General features: G+C 41.0%; 1 protein-coding gene and 1 pseudogene across 14 annotated transcripts in view; both read right to left on the bottom strand.

Annotated features, from left to right (window-relative positions):
- The window catches only part of ZMYM4 (zinc finger MYM-type containing 4), a 124,422-nt gene extending 108,772 nt beyond the window's left edge, over positions 1 to 15,650 (bottom strand). For 5 of the 14 annotated variants that reach the window (XR_004973848.1, XR_004973847.1, XM_036347696.1 and 2 more), the window contains exon 1: positions 15,306 to 15,650. Coding sequence is in view for 6 of the 14 variants with exons in the window: in XM_036347696.1 (XP_036203589.1) it covers positions 15,306 to 15,353 (48 nt within the window). In the remaining 8 variants the exon portion in view is untranslated. Of the gene's footprint in view, positions 1 to 15,099; positions 15,219 to 15,305 lie in introns of those variants that run through there. The other 9 variants (XM_036347700.1, XM_036347698.1, XM_036347701.1 and 6 more) reach the window with 6 other exon arrangements.
- Positions 15,651 to 17,745: 2,095 nt separating this feature from the next.
- On the bottom strand, positions 17,746 to 20,138 carry LOC118675008 (annotated as a pseudogene).
- Between the last annotated feature and the right edge of the window lie 1,886 nt (positions 20,139 to 22,024).

Genomic DNA, 22,024 nt, shown 5'->3' with positions numbered 1-22,024 from the left:
TGGTGAATGTACACATTTACTAGACCTATTCAGTATAAATTTAAAATTACAGTAATACATATAGGAAACTTTTCGGTGAAATTAAACTTTTCATACATACTTGATTTTAATTACACAAATGTGTTTACATAAGTAAAAACAGGTAAACTAATTTGTCAATTTTTTAAACATATGCATTTGGAAAACCTATTTTATTATATAACAGACTCTCAGCTTTAAAGGACACCCCCCTCGCCCGAATTAGTCCATTTTTAGTGAGGTTTTACTGTATTATGTGAAGTAAAATAAGCTAGTCAGACAAAGACAAATACCATAGATTTTACTTTTATGTACAATCTCATGGACAAAACACACAAAAAAACTAAGCAAAATAAAAAGAGACACATAGAAACAGAAAAACAACTAATAGCTATTAGAGGGGAGGAGATTTGGGGAGGGCTGGGTGAAAAAGGTGAAGAGATTAAGAAAAAAATAAATAAAAAACTCTCATAGACACAGACAACAGTATGGTGATTACCAGAGGTAAAAGGGGGTGGGGGAAGGTAGAAGAGCGTAAAGAGAGCATAAATGGTGACAGGAGACCTGATTTTGGGTGGTGAACACACAATATGATACAATATACAGATGATGTATTATAAAATTGTACACCTGAAACCTATATAATTTTATTAACCAATGTCACCCCAATAAATTCAATTAAAAAAAAAAATTCTTAACCACTGCCCAGTATGACTCAGTTGGTTGGAGCATTGCACACCAAAAGGTTGCAGGTTCCATTCCCAGAGCACATACCCAAGTTGTGGGTTTGATCCCCATTCAGGACATGTACAGGAAACAATTGATTGATGTTTTCTGTCCTAATGTGATCTATCCTAGAGAAAGGTTCCATGTGCACTTGAAAAGAATTTATATTCTGTGACATTGGGATGAAATGTTCTGAAGACATCAATTAAACCCATCTGATCTAGTGTGTCAATTAAGGCCCTTGCTTCCTTCTTAATTTTCTGTCTGGAAGATCTGTTAATGTCAATGGGGTCTTAAAATCCCCTACTATGGCCCTAGCATGTTTGGTTCAGTGGATAAAGCGTCAGTCCAGGGTCCCGGGTTCGATTCCAGTCAAGAACACATACTTCGGTTGCAGACTCATTCCCTTGGTGAGAATTAACAATAAATAAATCCCCTACTATTGACTACATTACTGTCAATCTCTCCCATTGAGATATGCATTATATATTTAGGTGCTCCGATGTTGGGTGTATAAACGTTTACAAGGGTTATAGCCTCTTGTTGGATTAATTCCTTTAGCATTATGTGATAGCCTTTTTTGTCTCGTTATCTCCTTTGTTTTGAAGTCGATTTTGACTGATACAAGTATTGCTAACCCAGGTTTTATTTTTTCCATTTCTCTTTGCATGAAGTATCTTTTTCCCTTGACTTTTAACGTATTTTTTCATTCTGAGGTAGGTCTCTTGTAGACAGCATATACATGGGTCTTGTTTTCTTCTTTTAAATTTTTTTTCTTCTTTTAAATTTTACTTTCTTGTTTAAAGTATTACAAATGGTAGTACATATGTCTCCTTTTGGGTCTTGTTTTCTTATCCATTCTGCTATTCTATATCTTTTTTTAAAATATATTTTTATTGATTTCAGAGAGAAAGGGAGAGGGAGAGATAGAAACATCAATGATAAGAATCACTGATCAGCTGCCTCCTGCACACCCCCTACTGGGGATTGAGCCTGCAACTTGGACACATGCTCTTGGCAGGAATCAAATCTGGGACCCTTCAGTCCGCAGGCTGATGCTCTATCCACTGAGACAAACCAGCGAGGGCCCTATGTCTTTTGATTGGAGTATTTCAGCCATTTACATTTAAAGTGATTATTTACAGTTACGTATTTATTGTCATTTTATTCTTTATAACTGTTCTTTGCTTTTTCTTTCTTTTCTTTTTCTTCTTCATAAAGAAAACCCTTTAACATTTCTTATAATACTGGTTTGGTAGTGATGAAATCCTTTAGCTTTTTTCTTGTCTTGAAGCTCTTTATTTCACCTTTAATTTTAAATTATAGTTTTCTTGAGTAAATAGTTATAGTTTTAGATCCTTTTCACCACTTTGAATATTCCATGGCAATCCCTTATGGTCATATCCAATTGGTGCCAGGAAGAGTTTTATATGTATTCTGCATGCGCCAGTCAACGTTTACTTTTATTTATTTTTTTAATATATATTTTATTGATTTTTTTTACAGAAAGGAAGGGAGAGGGAAAGAGAGTTTGAAACATCGATAAGAGAAAAACATCGATCAGCTGCCTCCTGCACACTCCCTACTGGGGATGTGCCCGCAACCAAGGTACATGCCCTTGTCCGGACTCGAACCTGGGACCCTTCAGTCCACAGGCTGACGCTCTATCCCAGGGGTCCTCAAACTTTTTAAACAGGGGGCCAGTTCACTGTCCCTCAGACCGTGGGAGGGCCGGGCTATAGTTTAAAAAAAAAACTATGAACAAATTCCTATGCACACTGCACATATCTTATTTTGAAGTAAAAAAACAAAATGGGAACAAATACAATATTTGTATTTGCATGTGGCCCGTGGGCCATAGTTTGAGGACCCCTGCTTTATCCACTGAGCCAAACCGGTTTGGGCAACATTTATTTTTAAACTAAAGGCCCAGTGCATGAATTCGTGCATGGGTGGGGACCCTTGGCCTGGTATGTGATAGGAGCGGATCAGGGCCATGGGAGGTTGGCTGGGGTAGGGGCCGTGAGAGGTTGGCCTGCCAGGGGGAGGGATCGCGGGAGGTTGACTGGCCGCGGGAGGTTAGCTATGGGAGTGCACTGACCACCAGGGGGCAGCTCCTGCGTTAAGCATCTGCCCCGAGTGGTCAGTGCACATCATAGCGACCAGTGGACCGGTCATAGGCTTTTATATATATATAGATTTCCTCTAATCTCCAAATCTACTCTGTGAGGCAGCTGGCACCTGTGAACACTTCTCCTTTGCCAACTGGCACAATGTTAACAATCTTTGTCAGCAGATGCACTGGAAAAGAGTACTCCAGAAGGAAAGGGGTTTTCTTCTCATTAAACTGTGCTCTGAACTGCTTGCTCCAGTGGAGGCTAGTAGCATGCAAAGCACCCAATGACCCTCTCCCAGGTGCCAACTTCCCATCAAGTCTCCAGTGACACACACACACACAACCATGATTGGTTTCCCAGAAAGTTCTGTCAGCACCCCAGAGGGCAAGAAGCTCCCCAGAGAATTTTACCAATGCTCCAGCTGTCTTCTTAACCAGGTTCAGCAAGGGCCTTCCTAGTGACTTTTGTCAGCACCCCAGAGGGAGGTTTCCTGTTTGCCAACAAAAAGCTGCAGCACTTCAAACCTGTCCAGCATCCAGTGGAACACATCCTCTCCAACAAGATCTGAATCTCAGCCTTCAAGTGAGAGATGGGGCATCTTTCAAATTAATTCCATCCCTGCTACTCTGACTCAGCCCTAAAGTTAGTGGTTGCTCCCTCTACCTGCTATCCTGCATATCTTAAAGTTCCCTTTCCCCCCTAGGGTCAATTCTTTGTAACTAGTTAATAATTCTTTATATTGAACTTTCCCTATTCAAACTACTCTGAGGTTTCTGTCCTCTGACTATTAAAAGATTGGTACCACCAGGGGTAAAGTCCAGGAGACACTATATTCGTTAGGGAAGCTCTGCATACTTGAAAAGCTGTGTGGCTGCTCTTTTGGTATTACTATTGGGAATGTTATCATTGAGATGGGCTCTTTTGATTTCACTGAGGATTGTGGGATCCCAAAGTAATAAAGGCCAAGTGACAGCATTAACCCCATAGGTAAGGGCAGCAGGGACATACCAGTAATCAGAATGCTTTGGCCCACAGGGATCTTTGGCAGTGGCTAATTGATCACGATGTTCCTAGGAATGAAATAGATGGGCAGTTTAATCTGTATAACACGAAAATGCCTAAATCTGGTGGCCAATCTGACTTGAATCATCACAGTGGAAGTCAAATACATTTGCCGTTTCCAGACCTAGTCGATTCAAAGACCCATAGCCACTTGACTGAGGAGAGATTGGGTCGCCCTTACGAACTCTGCACTGTTACCACAAGTACACACCATAAATCTTCCTCCAAGCCTTGTCCAGAAGGACTGACAGTGATTTAGAAAAGCAGTGCTTTTCAATCAGGGGCAATGCTCCCAAATCTAGAATTTGATAATGTCTGGAAGCATTTTTGGTTACTACAACTGGGGATTTTTACTGACATCTAGTGGGTAGAGGCCAGGGATGCTGTGAAACATCCGACAATGTACACAACAGTCACCACAGCAAAGGACAATCCTGACTTAAATGCCCTTAAAGGATTTAGACAGTTATTTCCCTTACCTCATCTCCTACTACTAACCACCATCTTGCTCACTCCCCTTCAAGCTACCACAACTTTGCTGTTCATAACATGCACAGCACTCTCCCTCCTCACAGCCTTTGCCTTTTTTCCCTCTACCTGGAATATTTTTCCTCTCAGATGCCGACATGGATCGTTTTCTCACCTCCTTCAGGTGTTTGCTTAAATGTCACTATTTAAAATTGCAATGGCCTTTCCACCATAGCATATTGCATTTCCTTTTTTCTGTTTTGTTTCTCTACAGAAACACTCCATTTTAAATCCTCCTCATTAATTAGCAATTATTTCTCCCATCACAGAATGTAAACTCTGAAGAGCAGAGATTTTCTCCATTTTATTATTCATTACTATATCCTCAGTATCTACAATGGTTCCTTGTATAGACACTCAAGCATTTTTTTAAAAAAATATATTTTATTGATTTTTTTACAGAGAGAAAGGGAGAGGGATAGAGAGTTAGAAACATCAATGAGAGAGAAACATCGATCAGCTGCCTCCCACACACTCCCTACTGGGTATGTGCCCACAACCAAGGTACATGCCCTTGACCGGAATCGAACCTGGGACCCTTGAGTCCGCAGACGCTCTATCCACTGAGCCAAACCAGTTAGGGCGACACTCAAGCATTTTAATGAAAAAATGAATAATGACTGGATGTGGAACACTGAGGAATTATAAGATGACTTTTAAAGTGGTTATCTGCTTTTATCTGTCCAGGACTCCGTAGTCACTCCCATTTGTCACACATTTCAAACACTTTTCCTTTTTAAAAATGTGAGATTTTTTGTCCTGGCCAGGTGGCTCAGTTGGTTGGAGCATCATCCCATGCAGCAAAAGGTTGCAGGTTTGATTCCTGGTCAGGGCACACAACTAGATTACAGGTTCAAGCCCCATTCAGAACAAGTACGGCAGACAACCAATCCATGTTTCTCCCTCACATTGATGTCTGTCTGTCTCTTTCTCCCTCCCCTCCAACACACACACTACTTCTCTCTCTAAAAAAGAAAAAATCAAAAATCATCCTTGGGTCAGAATGGGAAAAAAAAAATTATGTGATAATTTTTTCAATGTAGTCAAATCTATCATTGTTTTGAATTGCATTATCATTATTACCTATGCTTAGAAATGCATTCCCTATATCGATATCTAAGATTTATCTAATTTTCCTTAGGTACCTTTATACTTTTGTTTTATTATATTTATATATTCAATCCCTCTCAAATTTGTTTTGGCATGAGGAGTAAGAAAAAGATCTAACTTTATTTTTGCCCAAATGACTGGCAGACTGTCCAAACACCATTTAATGAATAAATAATTATGTTCTTATGTATGGATATGAGTCTATTTCTTTATTTGTAATAATTTGTCTGAACATTCCTATACCAGTATCATATTCAAGATTCTACAGAACAAGGTACCCACACATTCCCCTACTCCTGCATTCTCCCATTATTCTTCAATTAAAAATTACTTTGGCGATCTTTCACATATTTATAATTCCAAATGAATTTGATCATTGTTTTGTCAAATTCTACCCTCTTCACCATCAAAAGAAAAAAGAAAAAAACTCCCTTGTACTACTGACTGAGATAATACTTAGTAGTGGGACGTCCTATATAATAAAAGCCCAGCAACCATAACAGCGTAACAACCAGAAAGACCTCTAGAGAGTAGTTATGAGGTGCATTGACCACCTCTCAGTCCCTCCCTCCTGGCCCGCAGGCTCTGATCGCCAGACCGCGAACGGGGAGTCACGGGGAACCAGGGTGGGTAGCGGCAGGGCGGACCTGGGGACTGGCGAGTGGGCGGAAGATGGCCCTGATCACAGGCTCGGCCTAGGAACCCTACCCATGTGCGATTTCGTACACTAGGCCTCTAGTATTTTCATAATATTGGCGTTTCCCATCCAGGAACATAGCATATCAGCCTTTTTTTTTTCCAAGAATCATCAAAGCTTAGTTGCTACAGATCCTCATTTACACAGCCTGAATGGGTTCCAATCCCATTCTTCCTCATTCTACTCAGCTAAATAACCTTGACAAGACACTTTTCCTGTTATCCCAGACTTAACACTACATTATGGGGTCATTTTGAGGATTAAATGAGTTAAGACATATGCTTAAAGCAAGACTCAATAAAAATTAGTTGTTGTTGTGACTACTGTTATTTTATTATCATGTCCTTAGGGAAAAGTCTTATCATTTTCTTTAAATCTCACATATTTCTTATTAGGTTTATCTCAAGGAATTTTATTTTTTGATTACTTTGTGAATCAACTTCTTTTAAAAACATACTTTACAGCCCTGACCGGTTTGGCTCAGTGGATGGAGGGTCGGCCTGCAGACTCAAGGGTCCCAGGTTCGATTCCGGTCGGAGGCATGTACCTTGGTTGCGGGCACATGCCCAGTGGGGAGTGTGCAGGAGGCAGCTGATCGATGTTTCTCCCTCATCGATGTTTCTAACTCTCTATCCCTCTCCCTTCCTCTCTGTAAAAAATCAATAAAAATATTTTTTAAAAAAACATATTTTCCAACTAGTTACAGTCAGGTTATTGGGTTTTATAGAAGTTTGAAAAACATTTTTATGCTGTAACTAAGCATTTTACTGTTCCCTGTTATATTTTCTTCCTTTCCTCCAGATTGTTTTCTTTTTTGCATTTTCACTTCTTAGTCATATTTTCTATTGATATTCTTGAGGTTTACAGATAAATAACTATATCATTGAAAATAATTTTGTTCCCCAACTTTACACCTCTTATTTCCTTTCCTCACCTAACTATATTGCCTAGAACTAAGTAATTATGGTAATAGCAGGCATCACTCCTAAATTTCCAAGGATGCTTGCTGGATTCTAATACAAATGAAGGAAATAACCCTGTATTCTTAGCTTCATTGAATAGGACTTTATCAGAAATGAAAATTAAACATACCAAGGTCTTTTTTGGCAACTTATATGAGATTTTTTTATTTTTTTTTTGGCAAATATTTTTAAAACAAAACAATAAACTATTCCTCAAAAGTTACAAAAAGAGATTAGAAACGTAGGGAGTTGTTCATTGACATTATTTACCATTTTTTACGCAGTTATTGGCCTATTCAGGTTTTCTACTTCTTGAATCATTTTGGTGACTTATGTTAGAAAATCTCCCACTTCATCTAATTTATATCTGAATCAGCACTGAGTTAATTATACATGTTCAACATATTATCCCAATATATTTATGGTTATATAGTGTTTTCTTCTTCTTAATACTATGTGTTTCTATTTTTTCTTTTTTTCCCCTCAATTAGACTTGGCAGAAACTTGTTTACTTTATTGATCTCTTCAAACAAAAATCAGCTCTTATTTTTATCAATCTATAAATTTTCTATTTCTTAATTCATTTTTCTAACACATTATTTTCAACTTTATTAATTTTTCCCTTATGCTTTACTCAGGTTTATTTCATTGTTCTAACACATAAAATTGAATATGCAATTTATTTTTTTACACTAAAAGCATTTAATGTTAAATCTTTTCTTTAAAGATTAGCTCTGCTCATATCCCAAGTTATGAAATGGCAGACTCTCATTGTTATAATCCTTTTTTTAATTGAGATATAAATGGCATATAACTCATTGTAATATTCCTAAGAGTTTTGTAAATAAAGTTACTTTCAACTTGTTTAGCCCAAGAGGTGCTTAAAGGTTCTAAAATTTCCAAATGTTTGGGTTGTTTTGACACTTTACGCATTTCAGCTTCACTGCACTGTGATCGAAGCATGTAGTGTCTAAATTTTAAGGTTTTAAAATGAAGTATAAATTATGAATAATTTATGTAAATACTCCATGGGCAAGTGTAAGAAGAAGGTAATTTTTCCCCCATACCGTACCAAATTCAATTAAACTCTGGTTCCTCTAAACCATTACATTTTTTGTTTTATACATTTCAATGCAAGGCTTTTTATAATAATGATCCATGGCTTTGACCATTATTAACGAATGCTCAATGTGAATCATATCTTTACAAATACAAAGTCAGAAATTTGTAGTCGTTGGATAGACAACCAAGATGGCAACATAAGTAAACACCTGAACTTGCTGCCGCGCATAACCACATTAAAACTACAACTAAAAGACAAAACGAATATCATCCAGAACCACAGGAAGGCTGGCTGAGTGGAAATTCTACTAGAAGGAAAAAGAAAACCACATTGAGTCTGGGAGGAGGTGCAGAGGTGTGGAAGTGTGGAGGTACGGAGGCGCGCTGAAAAGGGGCTGACAGCTGGGCACGCAGTTGTCTTTTTAAATTGGGAGGGAGATACAAGCTCCCGACAGCTCTACACTCCAGTTCTGGGTGAGAATTTGGGGACCCAGACTAATACAGAGACAAACTGTACTGTCTGGCATCGGCCGGAACGTTGAGGATGGTTTTCTTGCAGAGGTGCTTGCAGCGTTCATTGTTCCTACACGGGCTACAGGACACAGAGACCCAGGGACCTATCTGGGGGAGGGCCAACAGGCAATCATTGCTGTTTGCACCACCCCGTGATTCCCTGAGACCACACCCCACTCAATTTACAACCCCACCCAAGCTGTGTGCAGAGGCTTTTGCATACTAATGGCCTGGTCTTTCTCCGCCTAAAAACCTGGGTCAGAGAACCCCAGAGCTTCCAAAGAAGGCCTAAGGCTCGTCAGCAGCCTGCATTACTTCACAGCTGCGCCTCATCTGAGCACCTCCAAACCCCAAACAAAGAGGAGGAATCTGCAGATCTCGCTGTAGCTCCTGCTGGGTGGCCCCAGGCAGTGGCTGACTTTGCACCTCCTTGGAGATCCAAGAGCCAGTCTACCCAGTGGACAGATTACAACTCTTCACATCCGTAGGAGACACAGTCAGGGAGCAGACTCAGTGAGCGACAAAGCCCCACTGAAGCAAATCCTGCCCCATAAGGGTGTCTCCGGCACAGAAGTTTTCCCATTGTAGACACAACTGGTCCTCACAGCCAATTGGCCTGGAGGTCAATTCCTCCCAGTAATACCAACAGCAATCAAGGCTTACCTACAACAAGACTGTGCACAAAGCCCACAAAGGGGTGCACCAAGAGTGTCCACCTCAGGTAATTGGGGAGGCTGAGCCACTGGGCCCTATAGGACACCTAGCAGACAAAGCCACTCTATCAACACAGGGAAGCAGCCAAAATGCGGAGACAAAGAAACAGATCACAAATGACAGAAATGGAGGAAAGCAAACTACTGGATATAGAATTCAAAACCACGATTATAAGATTTTTCAGGAATTTTCTAGAAACCGCTGATAAATTTAGTGAGACCCTCAAGGATATGAAAAAGGACCAACTAGAAATTAAGCTTACACTGACTGAAATAAAGAATAACATCCAGAGATCCGACAGCAGACAAGAGGATCCCAAGAATCAAGTCAAAGATTTTAAATACAAAGAAGCAAAAAACACCCAACCGGAAATGAAAAAAGAAAAAGGAATCCAAAAATATGAAGATAGTGTAAGGAGCCTCTGGGACAACTTCAAGCGTACCAACATCCAAATTATGGGGGTGCCAGAAGAAGAGAGCGAGCAAGATATTGAAAACCTATTTGAAGAAATAATAACAAAAAACTTCCCCTACCTGGTGAAAGAAATTGACTTGCAAGTCTAGGAAGCACAGAGAACCCCAAACAAAAGGAATCCAAAGAGGACCACACCAAGACACATCATCATTAAAATGCCAAGGGCAAAAGACAAAGAGAGAATCTTAAAAGCAGCAAGAGAAAAACAGTTAGTTACCTACAAGGGAGTACCCATACGAATGTCAGCTGATTTCTCAACAGAAACCATGCCAGCCAGAAGGGAGTGGCAAGAAATATTCAAAATGATGAATAGCAAGAACCTACAACCTACAACCAAGATTACTTTACCCATCTTTACATATCTATCAACAAGTGAATCTAAAATTCAAGTGAATAAAAAATCTGATGAACAGAATAAACTTGTGATTATAATAAAATCAGGGGCATAGAAAGGGAGTGGACTGACTATTCTTGAGGGGGAGTGGGGTGTGGGGGATGCAGGAAGAGATTTGACAAAAATCGTACACCTATGGATGAGGACAGTGGGGGGGTGGGGGGGTGAGCACAGAGGATGGGGTGGGAACCAGGTGGAGGGGAGCTATGGGGGGGAAAAAGAGGAACAACTGTAATAATCTGAACAATAGAGATTTAATTTAAAAAACATAAAAATAAAAGACATAGGAATTTGCCCTAGCCAGATTGGCTCAGTGGATAGAGCCTTGGCTGCAGACTGAAGGGTCCTGGGTTCGATTCCCGACAAGGGCACATGCCCGGGTTGTGGGCCCGATCCCCAGTAGGGGGCGTTCCGGAGGCAGTCGATCAATGATTCTCTCATCATTGATGTTTCTTTCTCTCCCTCTCCCTCCCTCTCTGAAATCAATAAAAATATATTTTAAAAAAATAAAATAAAAAATAAAAGACATAGGAATTTCATGCAAAAATATGGACACCAGATTTCATTAGATACCATGCTTTATGATAGTTTGTTATAATATCCAAACATAAAATAATTTCACTACTTAGAACAAGCCTACCTAATAAATTTTAAAACTTATTTTAGAAAATAAAATTTTACAATCTTAAAAATTCACTCAAAAATATACTGACTTTAAAGTAAGAGAGAGGCTGAAACCGGTTTGGCTCAGTGGATAGAGCGTCGGCCTGCGGACTGAAAGGTCCCAGGTTCGATTCCGGTCAAGGGCATGTACCTGGGTTGCGGACACATCCCCAGTAGGGGGTGTGCAGGAGGCAGCTGATCGATGTTTCTCTCTCATCAATGTTTCTAACTCTCTATCTCTCTCCCTTCCTCTCTGTAAAAAATCAATAAAATATATTTAAAAAAAAATAAAATAAAATAAAGTAAGAGAGAGGATGTGTGTTTAATACTAGCTTTCATGTGAACTTGGTGCTTTCTATAGCAGAGATGATAGATGGATATACTATGATGCACTTGCTTCCTCAAAAGTTCAGAGAGAGACTAGCATTCAGATACGGTCTGAATACAATAATATTAATCTTATATAACCCTGGCTGACGTGGTTCAGTTAGTCAAGCGTGGTTTTATGCACCAAAAAGTCACCTGTTCAATTCCCGGTCAGGGCACATGCCCAGGTTGCAGGATCAGAGTCCCGTCAGGATACAGGAGGCAACCAATCCCATCCATGTTTCTCTCTCACACATGGATGTTTCTCTTTCTCTCTCCCTCTCCCTCCCTCCCTCCTTTCCCCCCTTAATCTCTCTACAAAAAAAAAAAATCAATAAAAGCTTATTTTTTTGTAAAAAATCTTGACCAATTAATACCTATTATTCTAACAGCCCACAAGCATGAAAATATGACTTCAGAAAGGCCTACAAAGAACTTTAAGGTTGTTAACCCAATGATCTTAAAATACACTTTCCCACACTCTCCTACCTTACCATAACCCAGAAAAATCAGAAGATCCCTAAATCTGGATCCACAGGAGAGAAATTTGGGATATAGAGGACGATAAGAAAGATTTACAGAAGCTCCCAAAAATACAAAGCAGATAACTTAGTACTAAAGCCATAGAGCCTCTACTGTAACAGATAAACTTCTCTTATCAAAAATCAATGTTTTCTGAGTTCCCATTACGTGAATATCACAGGTGTCAGAGACGCAAAAAAGCAATGAAATCAGCTCTACCGGAAAGGAGTGCACAATTTAGCAAGCGCCAAAATATATTACCTTAATAATCACAAATACCGTAACACAATGCCTAGCATACAGCTCATCAATTAACATATGTGCTTAACAACTTTTTGTGAGTTATGATTATAAAAAGACAGTAAGCATCATAAATACAATGCAAATTCAGATTAAATAACTGTAAGTAATTATCTAGGCCTATTTTGTTTGTTTAAACTTTCCTCAAGGCAAAGAGTCAAGTTATTTTAAAAGATCCTGTACTGTATAGTCCCTACTAATCTCCTTGGAGTATACATATGGAATCGACAAGGAGTTTATCTCCCATGCTCGCGATGGAATTCACATTGATTGTGCACACGGGCGATACAATCCAGGTGGAGTTTATCACGCACAGGCACATGATGGAATCACGTGGAGTTCATTGCCAGTGCGTGCGCTCACAGAAAAAAAGCACACATGTACCATTTAGAATTGAACATTCTAACCAAATATCAAAACCAAAATGGATTAGGGAGCCCAAAAGATACTGAATATAACTCTCCACCACAACGAAACTGGTAAAATTAAAGGGAAACCTGTACAAGTCCTATGTATTTTACATGTTGTTAAAAGTTTAGACAGCTAAAAGGTTTAGAGTGTTAAAAGTTTTAAGTGTATTATAAAAGAATATGTTTAAAATCTAGTTGAATTTGTTACCAAAGTGCATACATGTTTTCTAGAACATTCTATTTTATAAGGTGAATAACAACAGCTTTAGTAGACGAATTCAGAAATCTCCTTGAATGACATTAAATATCTAAAGTAATTTACCCCCATTATTTTAATTGATGGTCATATGCCATATGGTCAAACCTAACGAGGAAGAATCCAGTTTAAAACTCAAAGCTTGGAGCACACGTAGGCTGGCGGACTAAACTCTCGGCGCGCGCCGCCGGAATAGCTTTCCATGCAGGTAAAACCCCAAACATACTTTTCCAAAAATGTACCCTGACGGCATCTACTCTCAGTACCGTGGGGAAGGGAGGGAAATTCTTTGTATATATTTGTATAAAAATTATTGACTTTCCTTTGGGGGTTTTATTTTTTTTTTTAAGAAAAAACAAATTCAGTAGATTTAGAGCTCTGAATTTTCTTTTTTTTTTTTTTTTAAGGTTCACTCTCCACAGTTTTATGTGAGAAAAATGTATAGAGACATTGGGAGATTTTAAAAATAGAAGAATTCTCAAAAGGCAAAAAAAAAAAAAAAAAAAAAAAAAAAAAGAGAGAGAGAAATAAAACTCAAAGCTTGAAGAAAAATTTTAAATTTAAAAACACGTGCATTCCACACCCAATATTTATATTAAATGAACCACTTGGACATATTTCATACAGCTTAACCTGTTCTATCCATGACAAATTATTGCATGAGGAGGATCTAAAATTTTATAAAACTAAGACTATAAACATTAAATTTAAATTGCTCAAAACACAATGAAATGCCTAAATAACTGGTGATGGATAAAGTATAGCTAAACATGTGATTAAAACAAGTACAGTAAAATGTTAACGGTAAATCTAGGTTGTGGGTATACGGATGTTCCCTGTACACTTTTCAATTTTGCTATGTAGCTGAAAATATTTTCTTAATAAATTGTTGAAAAAAATACTAGACACTTCTTTGGTTCTTTATAATTCAGGCTTTTAAGGAGAGAAACATAGATTAAAGAAACGCGTATGTGGCGTCCAACACAAGCACTGTAGTTGAGACAAACCTGGATTGAAATCCCAGCTCAATGTCTTAACTAGCTATCTGATCTTCATTACTTACCCCCGCTATGCCTACATTCCTTCTCATCTGAAAAATGAGTTTTACATAGAATTAATGTGAAGTTAAATTTTCCCTAGAAACCACAATGCCAGGCATATAATAAGCACTTACTCAAAATGTTAGATGTAATATCATGAGATCGCTAATTTTGTGCTCAGAAAGGTCATTCTCAATAAAGATTAAGTAGTGCCCGGCTGGTGTGGTTGGGCGTGCACCCATGAACCAAGAGGTCACCGACTGGATTCCTGGTCGGGGCACAGGCCCTGACTGCCGGTGCGAACCCCGATAGCGGGTACAGAGGAGGCAGCCAATTCTCAGATTCTCATCGATGCCCCTCTCCCCTCCTCTCTCTCTAAAATCAATAAAAACACATTTTTTAAAAGATTAATAATTTTTTTCCGCGGTTGGTTTAGCACTCATTTGATCATTTTGAGACCATTTCCAAAAGGAAGATTCCTGATAGCGAACTCACTGCTTCACATGCTAGGGCCGAGGGAGGGAGTGGGGGGTGGAGCTGTAGAAGTCTGAAAAATATTGCTCAGTCGATAGCACAATATTGTTCTCCATCTGAAAAGAGTCATTTGGAATTAAATTTTAAAAGTTTCAAGACAAACTTTATAAGGCACTTAACAACTACAGAACTGGCGGTTCCCCGCTGCAGATGGGTTAGGTACATCCTTGTGTTGACAAAACTTGCCATACTCATCCACGTTCTGAATTGTTGGTAACGAAACTAGCCTAGAACATGGCATGTATAGCTGCCAAAAATCTTCCTCCTAAATCAGGACATGCCAACGACCCCACTTGTTCACAGGTAAGACCACGACCTCTACCCCGGTCTGTAACGGTTACGGGGAGAGGAGGTAAGAGAGGCAGGAAAATGAATTCGCGACGGTGTTACCAAGGAACCCTCCGGGTCTCCCTCGCGAGAACCCCTCACGACTTTTATTCCCGCCGCCGCCACCCGCACCGGTCCTCGCCCCGGTTCAACTTCCAGACTGATTTGTTAAAGATGCACTTAAGATCATGACACGCTCCCTCCCCAGGCCCAAGTAACCGACCCCCAAGGCTGGAAAAGAATTTTTAGAAGCAAACAGCCCCCGCCCCTCCCCCTCCCGACCAGCAGGAAATCTTTGTCCCACCTGCCGAAGGACCACTCTCCAGCGCGCTCCAGACCCAAGCTTGCCTCAGTCCTGCCCGCAACCTTCCCCCAACCGGGACTCGGCGACCCGCGACGAGCCTGCGCTTGGCCATTCCCGGCCCCGGCCCCAGCCACGGCCCGGGACGCAGCTCCCGCCCCGCCCCCCGCCGCCCGCCGCCCGCCACCCGCCACCCGAGTCAGCCTCACCTCACCTACCCTCCTTCGGGGGCCGGACTCCACCTCTCTCTCCGCCATGTTGGGCCCCGCTTGGAACCGCTGCGGCTCCCGGCGCGGTGGCGGTGGAACCTCTCGGGCCCCCGGCCCCCGCCCACACTGCAGGCACGGCCGCCTCAAGGCAGCTTCCCGGGATCCGGCCGAACCTGGTGTTGAAAGTGGGGAGGTGGCGGGTGCCGCGCGCTGGGTGGGATATCTTGAGATCCCACGGGTGCGCGCGTGGGCGGTAGGGCCTGCCCAGAAAAGGGGGTGGGGGCTGGGACTCGGGGGGTTAATGGCCTCCAAGGGGCCCCGTGAGTAGGATTATTTTCTCTCAGAGAAATTCCTCCGCCTGCGGTTTCTTAAAGGGATCACTAAACCAGCCCCTTGCGCGCGCCCCTGATGCGCAGGCGCACCTTAAGCCCCGCCTTCCTTTCCCATCAAGCCCCGGGCCCTGAGCCTGCGCGGTGAGTGGCCCAGGGTAGGCCAGATCCTGCAAGTCTCTTTGCTTGCCAACAGCTACTCCCACCACTCAACTATGGCCGCTGTCTTAAAGGGACCGTGACACAGTGATGAAGGAGGGATGAAAGAAATTAGTGAAAGGGCTATCTGGAGAATTGGGTGAAATATGGTTGGGGGTGGTCCAGATCACCATCTTACACCTGATTGCAGAAATACCATTGTATAGAGAAAATGATGGTGAACTGAAGTTCTCAGTGGACCTCTGAAGGTGAAGAATCCCAATCAATGAGAGAACAACCAGTCATTTCAAGGAGACATAGCCTTCCTGCCTTCAGACAGCCTGGTCTGAAGCACAGAGCGTAGAACATTCAGGGCCAACTCTGACTGCCTAACCTCAAATTAGATCCTTTGGTGATTCTGAAGACTGAACAACTAGTGATAGTTTCCTCAATAACTTGTCCTTAGAATATCTAAATCAAGAGGATTTTAGGAAACATCTACTCCAATGGTAAAATCACAGCCTGGTCAAGGGAAGTAATTTGTCCCAAGGCACCTAGAGGCTAGTGTGAATAGACTGAAGATTTCAGTCATCTTCATCCAGGCTTTTCAATGCACCAAGCTATCTTCAAAGCAAGAGGTAATTTTTTTTAACCTAGAAGATTAAAGTTCTACAATACTTTAAGAAATTTGTAATTCTTCTCTGAAGATGTGCCATGATTTGCAGATATTATGTGTCCTCACTCACCTCCATTGTAGCAGCTTTGAGAATTTGACTTAAAGGATAAGCAACTTAATCTCTAGTCAGAAAACTGGGAAATAGATTTGGGTTTATCTTGCCCTGAAACCGAAGCTGAGGATGCCTAAAGAGAATGGGGCCTTGATTCTTTCCTCTTTATCCATTCCAGTCCCCTACCTTAAGGTGGAGAAAATTGCCCTAATGGTTTCCATGATGATAGCTTAGGGAGATCATATGTAAGAACTGCAAAGAAGTTGCCTCTGAAGATCATTCCCCATGTTCAAAAGCAACTCCTAAAATCACAGGATAATGAGATGTAAACTTCTGTTTGTCACTTTAGCTTTTGTGTGTCACTTAGTGGCTCTTTTGAAACTGAGAACTTTCCTAATTTTCCTGGAAACTATCTGCGAAATTGCTGGAAGTTTCCATGCTGATTCTTGCTTAGGCCTATTCATCTTTAATTTCACTTCTGCATAGGGAAAAAGAGAGAAGAGCCAAAAGAAAGAAAAATGTATATTTCATCCAGAATTTTACAATGTATATTTTAGCCAGAATCTTTCATTCCATGTTCAGAGCAAGAAGAAGGAAATAAAAAGAAAAGCCAAGAAAAAGTAGTTCCAGGGAAAGCGGGTACATGAAAGGTCTAGTAGTTTCCACCTGTTTTTATTAATAGTGGAATATTCCCTTCTAATAAGATCTGATGACTTAAAATGAAGTTACTAAATTTGAAGTGGAAATAGGGAATCCATAAACCTGCTCACCAGACCTCCCTTTGCCCCCTCTCTTCTTTTCATGTGGCCTCCCACTATTACAGACATGTTGCACTTTTCAGAAGACAGTTCAATGACAGATTTCACCCAACTCCACATTTTAGAGATGGAGTTACAGAGGCCCAGAAAGATGTGACTTGCTTGAAACTACCCAAAGGGTTAGTAACAACAGGGCTAAAACAGTTATCTTGACCCCCAGCCTAAGGCTGTCTCCTATATCAAACTGTTTCTAGATTATCATTGTCAAATTTTTTGTTGCTTTTTATATCTTTAATATTTATAGCTAACATTTTTCACTTGATGTAGCATAAACATATTATCATGCTGATAAATAATAACCTACAACCTTTTTATAGTTTCATATATTTCATTGTATAACTAGAGCATATATTTTTCTGGGTCCCCGCATTTTTTTTTTTTTTGGTTGTCAAATGATCTTTAATTGAAATATTTTCCTTTGTGGCTCTTAATTAACTGGACATTCCACTGCACCAGTGTTGATGTCATCTATGATGTCATGAGGGTGGCAGCCATCAACATTGAGGACCACAGACTGGGCAGTCCCCAGGATCTCTTTAATGGTTCCAGAGAGTCTCTAGCTAAAGATCGGTGCTGTATCTGTTGGGCAATGTTAACAATCTCATCAAAAGTGTTATTTCCAGCCCTGGCCATTGTGGCTCAGTTGGTTGAGCATCATCCCATGCACTGAAAGTTTGCCAGTTCCATTCCCAGTCAGCGCACATACCCAGGTTTCTGGTACAATCTAATGTGCCCAAGAATGTTTCTCTCCTCTCCCTTCCTCTCTCTCTCTAAAAAAGGAAAAGAAAAAAAATCAATTAAAAAAGTGATATTTCCCTGTGCTTAACGTTTTCTTGCTTCTTTCTGTCTCTTGGCAGTTCTTTGAGGACTTTGCTGATCAGGGCAGAGGCAGAAAGTACTATCTCAATCTGGCTTATTTGTACTGAGTGGTCAGTTTCATTGTAATCTTTTTTTATTTTTAATTTTTTAATTTTTTAAATATATCTTTATTGATTCCAGAGAGAAAGGGAGAGGGAGAGAGATAGAAACATCAATGATGAGAGAGAATCATCAATCGGCCACCACCTGCATGCCCCCCACTGGGGACCGAGCCCACAACCCTGGCATGTGCCCTTGACTGGAATCGAACTTGGGACCCCTCAGTCCGCAGACTGATGCTCTATCCACTGACCCAAACCAGCCAGGGCAATTTATTAATTTTTTAAAGAGAGAGAGAGAAACATTGATTTGTTGTCCCACTTATGTATGCCTTTATTGGTTGATTCTTGTATGTGCCCTGACCAGGGATCGAACCTGCAACCTTAGAATTTCCGACAACACTCTAACCAACTGAGCTACCTGGCCAGGGCTCACTGTAATCTTTAGATCAAGCATATCAAACTCAAAGGCTAACACGGTTAACCAAATAAACAAGGTTTACATTTATGTGGGCCACAAAAAAAAAAGCTTCAATTTTCATAGAAACGTAGGTTTATTTCCATAAAGACATGCTGAATACAAAGGGCTGAAATAAATGAATCATCATTAACATAAAATAATAGAACCTTATAATAAAAATTAATTAAACCTATTTTTCTTGTTCTCTGAAAGTGAAATACTTCCTGTTGCACACACCAAACAACTCAATACAAGACTAATGACTTGGCAGTCTGCTGCTAAAATATTCACTGCTAGTATTAGTGGAGAAAAATGGTGTGCCTGTGTGTAAAGCACATAAGGGAAATGAATGCAACATGATTATAGTAATCAGCATTAGCGAACATTGTAGTTCATTATTAATAACTAGTGACCTGGTGCATGAATTCATGCATATTGAAAGGAAATTAATTAGAAGAGCAGTCGCCAACCAGTAGTCTGCGGACCACTGGTGGTCCGTGAGGTCTGAAAGGTTAGCGACCACTGAATTAGAAGGTGGCCAGCAAGACTGGCCAAGATGGGCAGGACACACCCTGGAACCAACCTCCCACAGTCCCTCCCCGGCCGGCTGCACCTGGGGTGGCACGGTGGCTCAAGGGCTTCTGCAGAATGAACAGAGTCCCTCCAGCAGGTGCGATCCCTCAGCCTGGCCTGCAGGGATCAGGCCAAAACTGGCTCTCTGACATCCCCCAAGGGGTCCCAGAGTGGGAGAAGGCACTCTGCAAAGTTGCTGTCGTACAGAGTGTAGAACACAAACTCAAGTGTGCAGTAAACCAGATGCAGGCCAACAGTGCCCCAGCAACAACATAACCCACAGCTGAAGGTGGAATCACGTGACTCCACGGGAAATCGGGCTCCCTCCTCTCTGGTTTTGGGGTGTGTCACCCAATAACCGCCGCTGCCAAGTCACTGCAGCTCAGCAGTTCCTGCATTGAGCATCTGCCCCCTGGTGGTCAGTGTGAGTCATAGCGACCGGTTGGACAGTCAGACACTTAACATATTAGCCTTTTATATATAGAGATTATGTATAACAGGATACTGTAAAAATAAAGTTACGAAATTCTTATTAAAATGTTTCTTACCGTTATATTGGCTGGGCCGCAAAAATATTCGTTGTGGACCACATGTGGCCTGTGGGCCACGAGTTTGACATACTTGCTTTAGACCCTTCCAATCACTGGTTGCTTTAGCAATGCCATCACCAACCTTTTTTGGAGACAGACCCAAGGGGCCAATCATGGGAGCCAGGGCAGACATGGCACCAAATTCTCCACTGGTGCAACTCAGGTGTATGACTTTGATCTTGTTGGGATAGAACTTTGGCAGCATGGTGGATGTGGCTGGTGTCAGATAAACCTACGCTGAAGACAACTGAAGGAAGTTGCACCTAGGCCTCCTCTAAGCTGAAATCCAGAAAGCCCTGGTCCCCTTTTATAGGACACTAGAGGCCCAGTGCACAAAATGTGTGCACTCAGGGGGGCCCTCAACCCGGCCTGCACCCTCTTGCAGTCCAGGAGCTCTTGGGGGATGTCCGACTGCTGGCTTAGGCCCACTCCCCGGGGGAAGTGGGCCTAAGCCGGCAGGCCAACATCCTTAGCGCTGCTGGGGAGGCAGGAGAGGCTTCCACCACCACAGCTGCGCTCTCCAGCCATGAGCCCAGCTCAGGGATTCTTGCTGAGCAGCGCTCCCCCTGTGGGAGCACACTGACCACCAGGGAGCAGCTACTGCATTGAGTGCCCCGTGGTGGTCAGTGTGTGTCATAGCAACCAGTCATTCTGCCGTTCAGTCGATTTGCATATTAGCCTTTTATTATATAGGATTAGGTGTTTTCTATATTATTTATTTTTTTTCTGTTAACAACATTATAATAAACAACATTACAGTAAATGTCCTTTTACACACATCTTTGCAAACATCTTAAATATTTCCTTAGGATAAATTCCTAAATGTAGAATTGCCGAGTCAAAATTTATGGCTTTTGATACAGATTGCCTTCCAGAAAGATATCAGTTACACTTGCACCAGCAGTGTCAGCTTACTACAAGCTCCCAAACTAGGTACTACATTTTTTTAATAATTAAACTATAACTTACATACAGGAAAGTGTACAAATTATAAGTGTAAAACAATGTTTTAAAAAAAAATTTTGTCCTGGCCGAGGTGGCTCAGTAGTTGAGCATCAACCTATGAACCCAGGAGGTCAGGGTTCGATTCCGGTCAGGGCATATGCCCAGGATCCCAAGGGTGAGGTGTGCAGGAGGCAGCCGATCCATGATCCATGAAAAAAATATGTTTACAAAAAAAAAAAAATTTGTGAAATACATATAAAGTTTACTATTTTACCATTTTTAAGTGTACAATTCATTGGCATTAAATAAAATATTTACATTGTTCTACAACCATCACCAGCATCCAATTCAGGAATTCTTTTCGTCATGTAAAACTATAAGTCTACACCAAGTAAATGATAACTCCCCATTGCTTGATGAATTTTTAAAACATATAATCAGCTCCCAGATCAATAAATAAAATATTACCAGTCTCCCTAAGCTCCCCTAAGTATCTCCTTCTAGTAACTAAGCCCACACACAAGAGGATGAATTCCAGTTGGGTTTTGTTAATAACAATGCCAATTGGGTAAAATAATGGTATCTTACTATTAACTTAATTTCTTTGAATTATTTAAGGAAATAATTAAAATATAACTTTTGGCCCTGCCCGGTTTGGCTCAGTGGATAGAGCGTTGGCCTGTGGACTGAAGGGTCCCAGGTTTGATTCCAGTTAAGGGCATGTACCTTGGTTGTGGGCACATCCCCAGTGGGGGGCTTGCAGGAGGCATCCGATTGATGTTTCTAATTCTCTATCCCTCTCCCTTCCTCTCTGTAAAAAATCAATAAAATATATTAAAATATATATATGTAACTTTTGACCATTTGTACTTCTTCTTTTTTAAAAAATATATTTCTTTATTGATTTCAGAGAGGAAGGGAGAAGGATAGAGAGATAGAAACATCAATGATGAGAGAGAATCACTGATCAGCTGTCTCCTGCACGCCCCCCACTGGGGATCGAGCCCGCAACCCAGGCATGTGCCCTTGGCCGGAATCGAACCTGGGACCCTTCAGTCCGCAGGCTGATGCTCTATCCACTGAGCCAACCCGGCTAGGGCATATTTCTTCTTTAGGAATGTTAAATGTTACTTAACCCTCAAAAACCCAATGAGAAGAAATTCAATAGAATTGACAAAACTTTAGCTAGATTGACTAAGGAAAAAAGAGAGAGGTTCAAAT

The sequence above is a fragment of the Myotis myotis genome, unplaced genomic scaffold, assembly GCF_014108235.1.
Source record: "Myotis myotis isolate mMyoMyo1 unplaced genomic scaffold, mMyoMyo1.p scaffold_m19_p_2, whole genome shotgun sequence".
Lineage (NCBI taxonomy): Eukaryota > Metazoa > Chordata > Mammalia > Chiroptera > Vespertilionidae > Myotis > Myotis myotis.
Note: the sequence above shows the minus strand (reverse complement) of the source record. Positions and strands in the feature narration are given on the sequence as shown.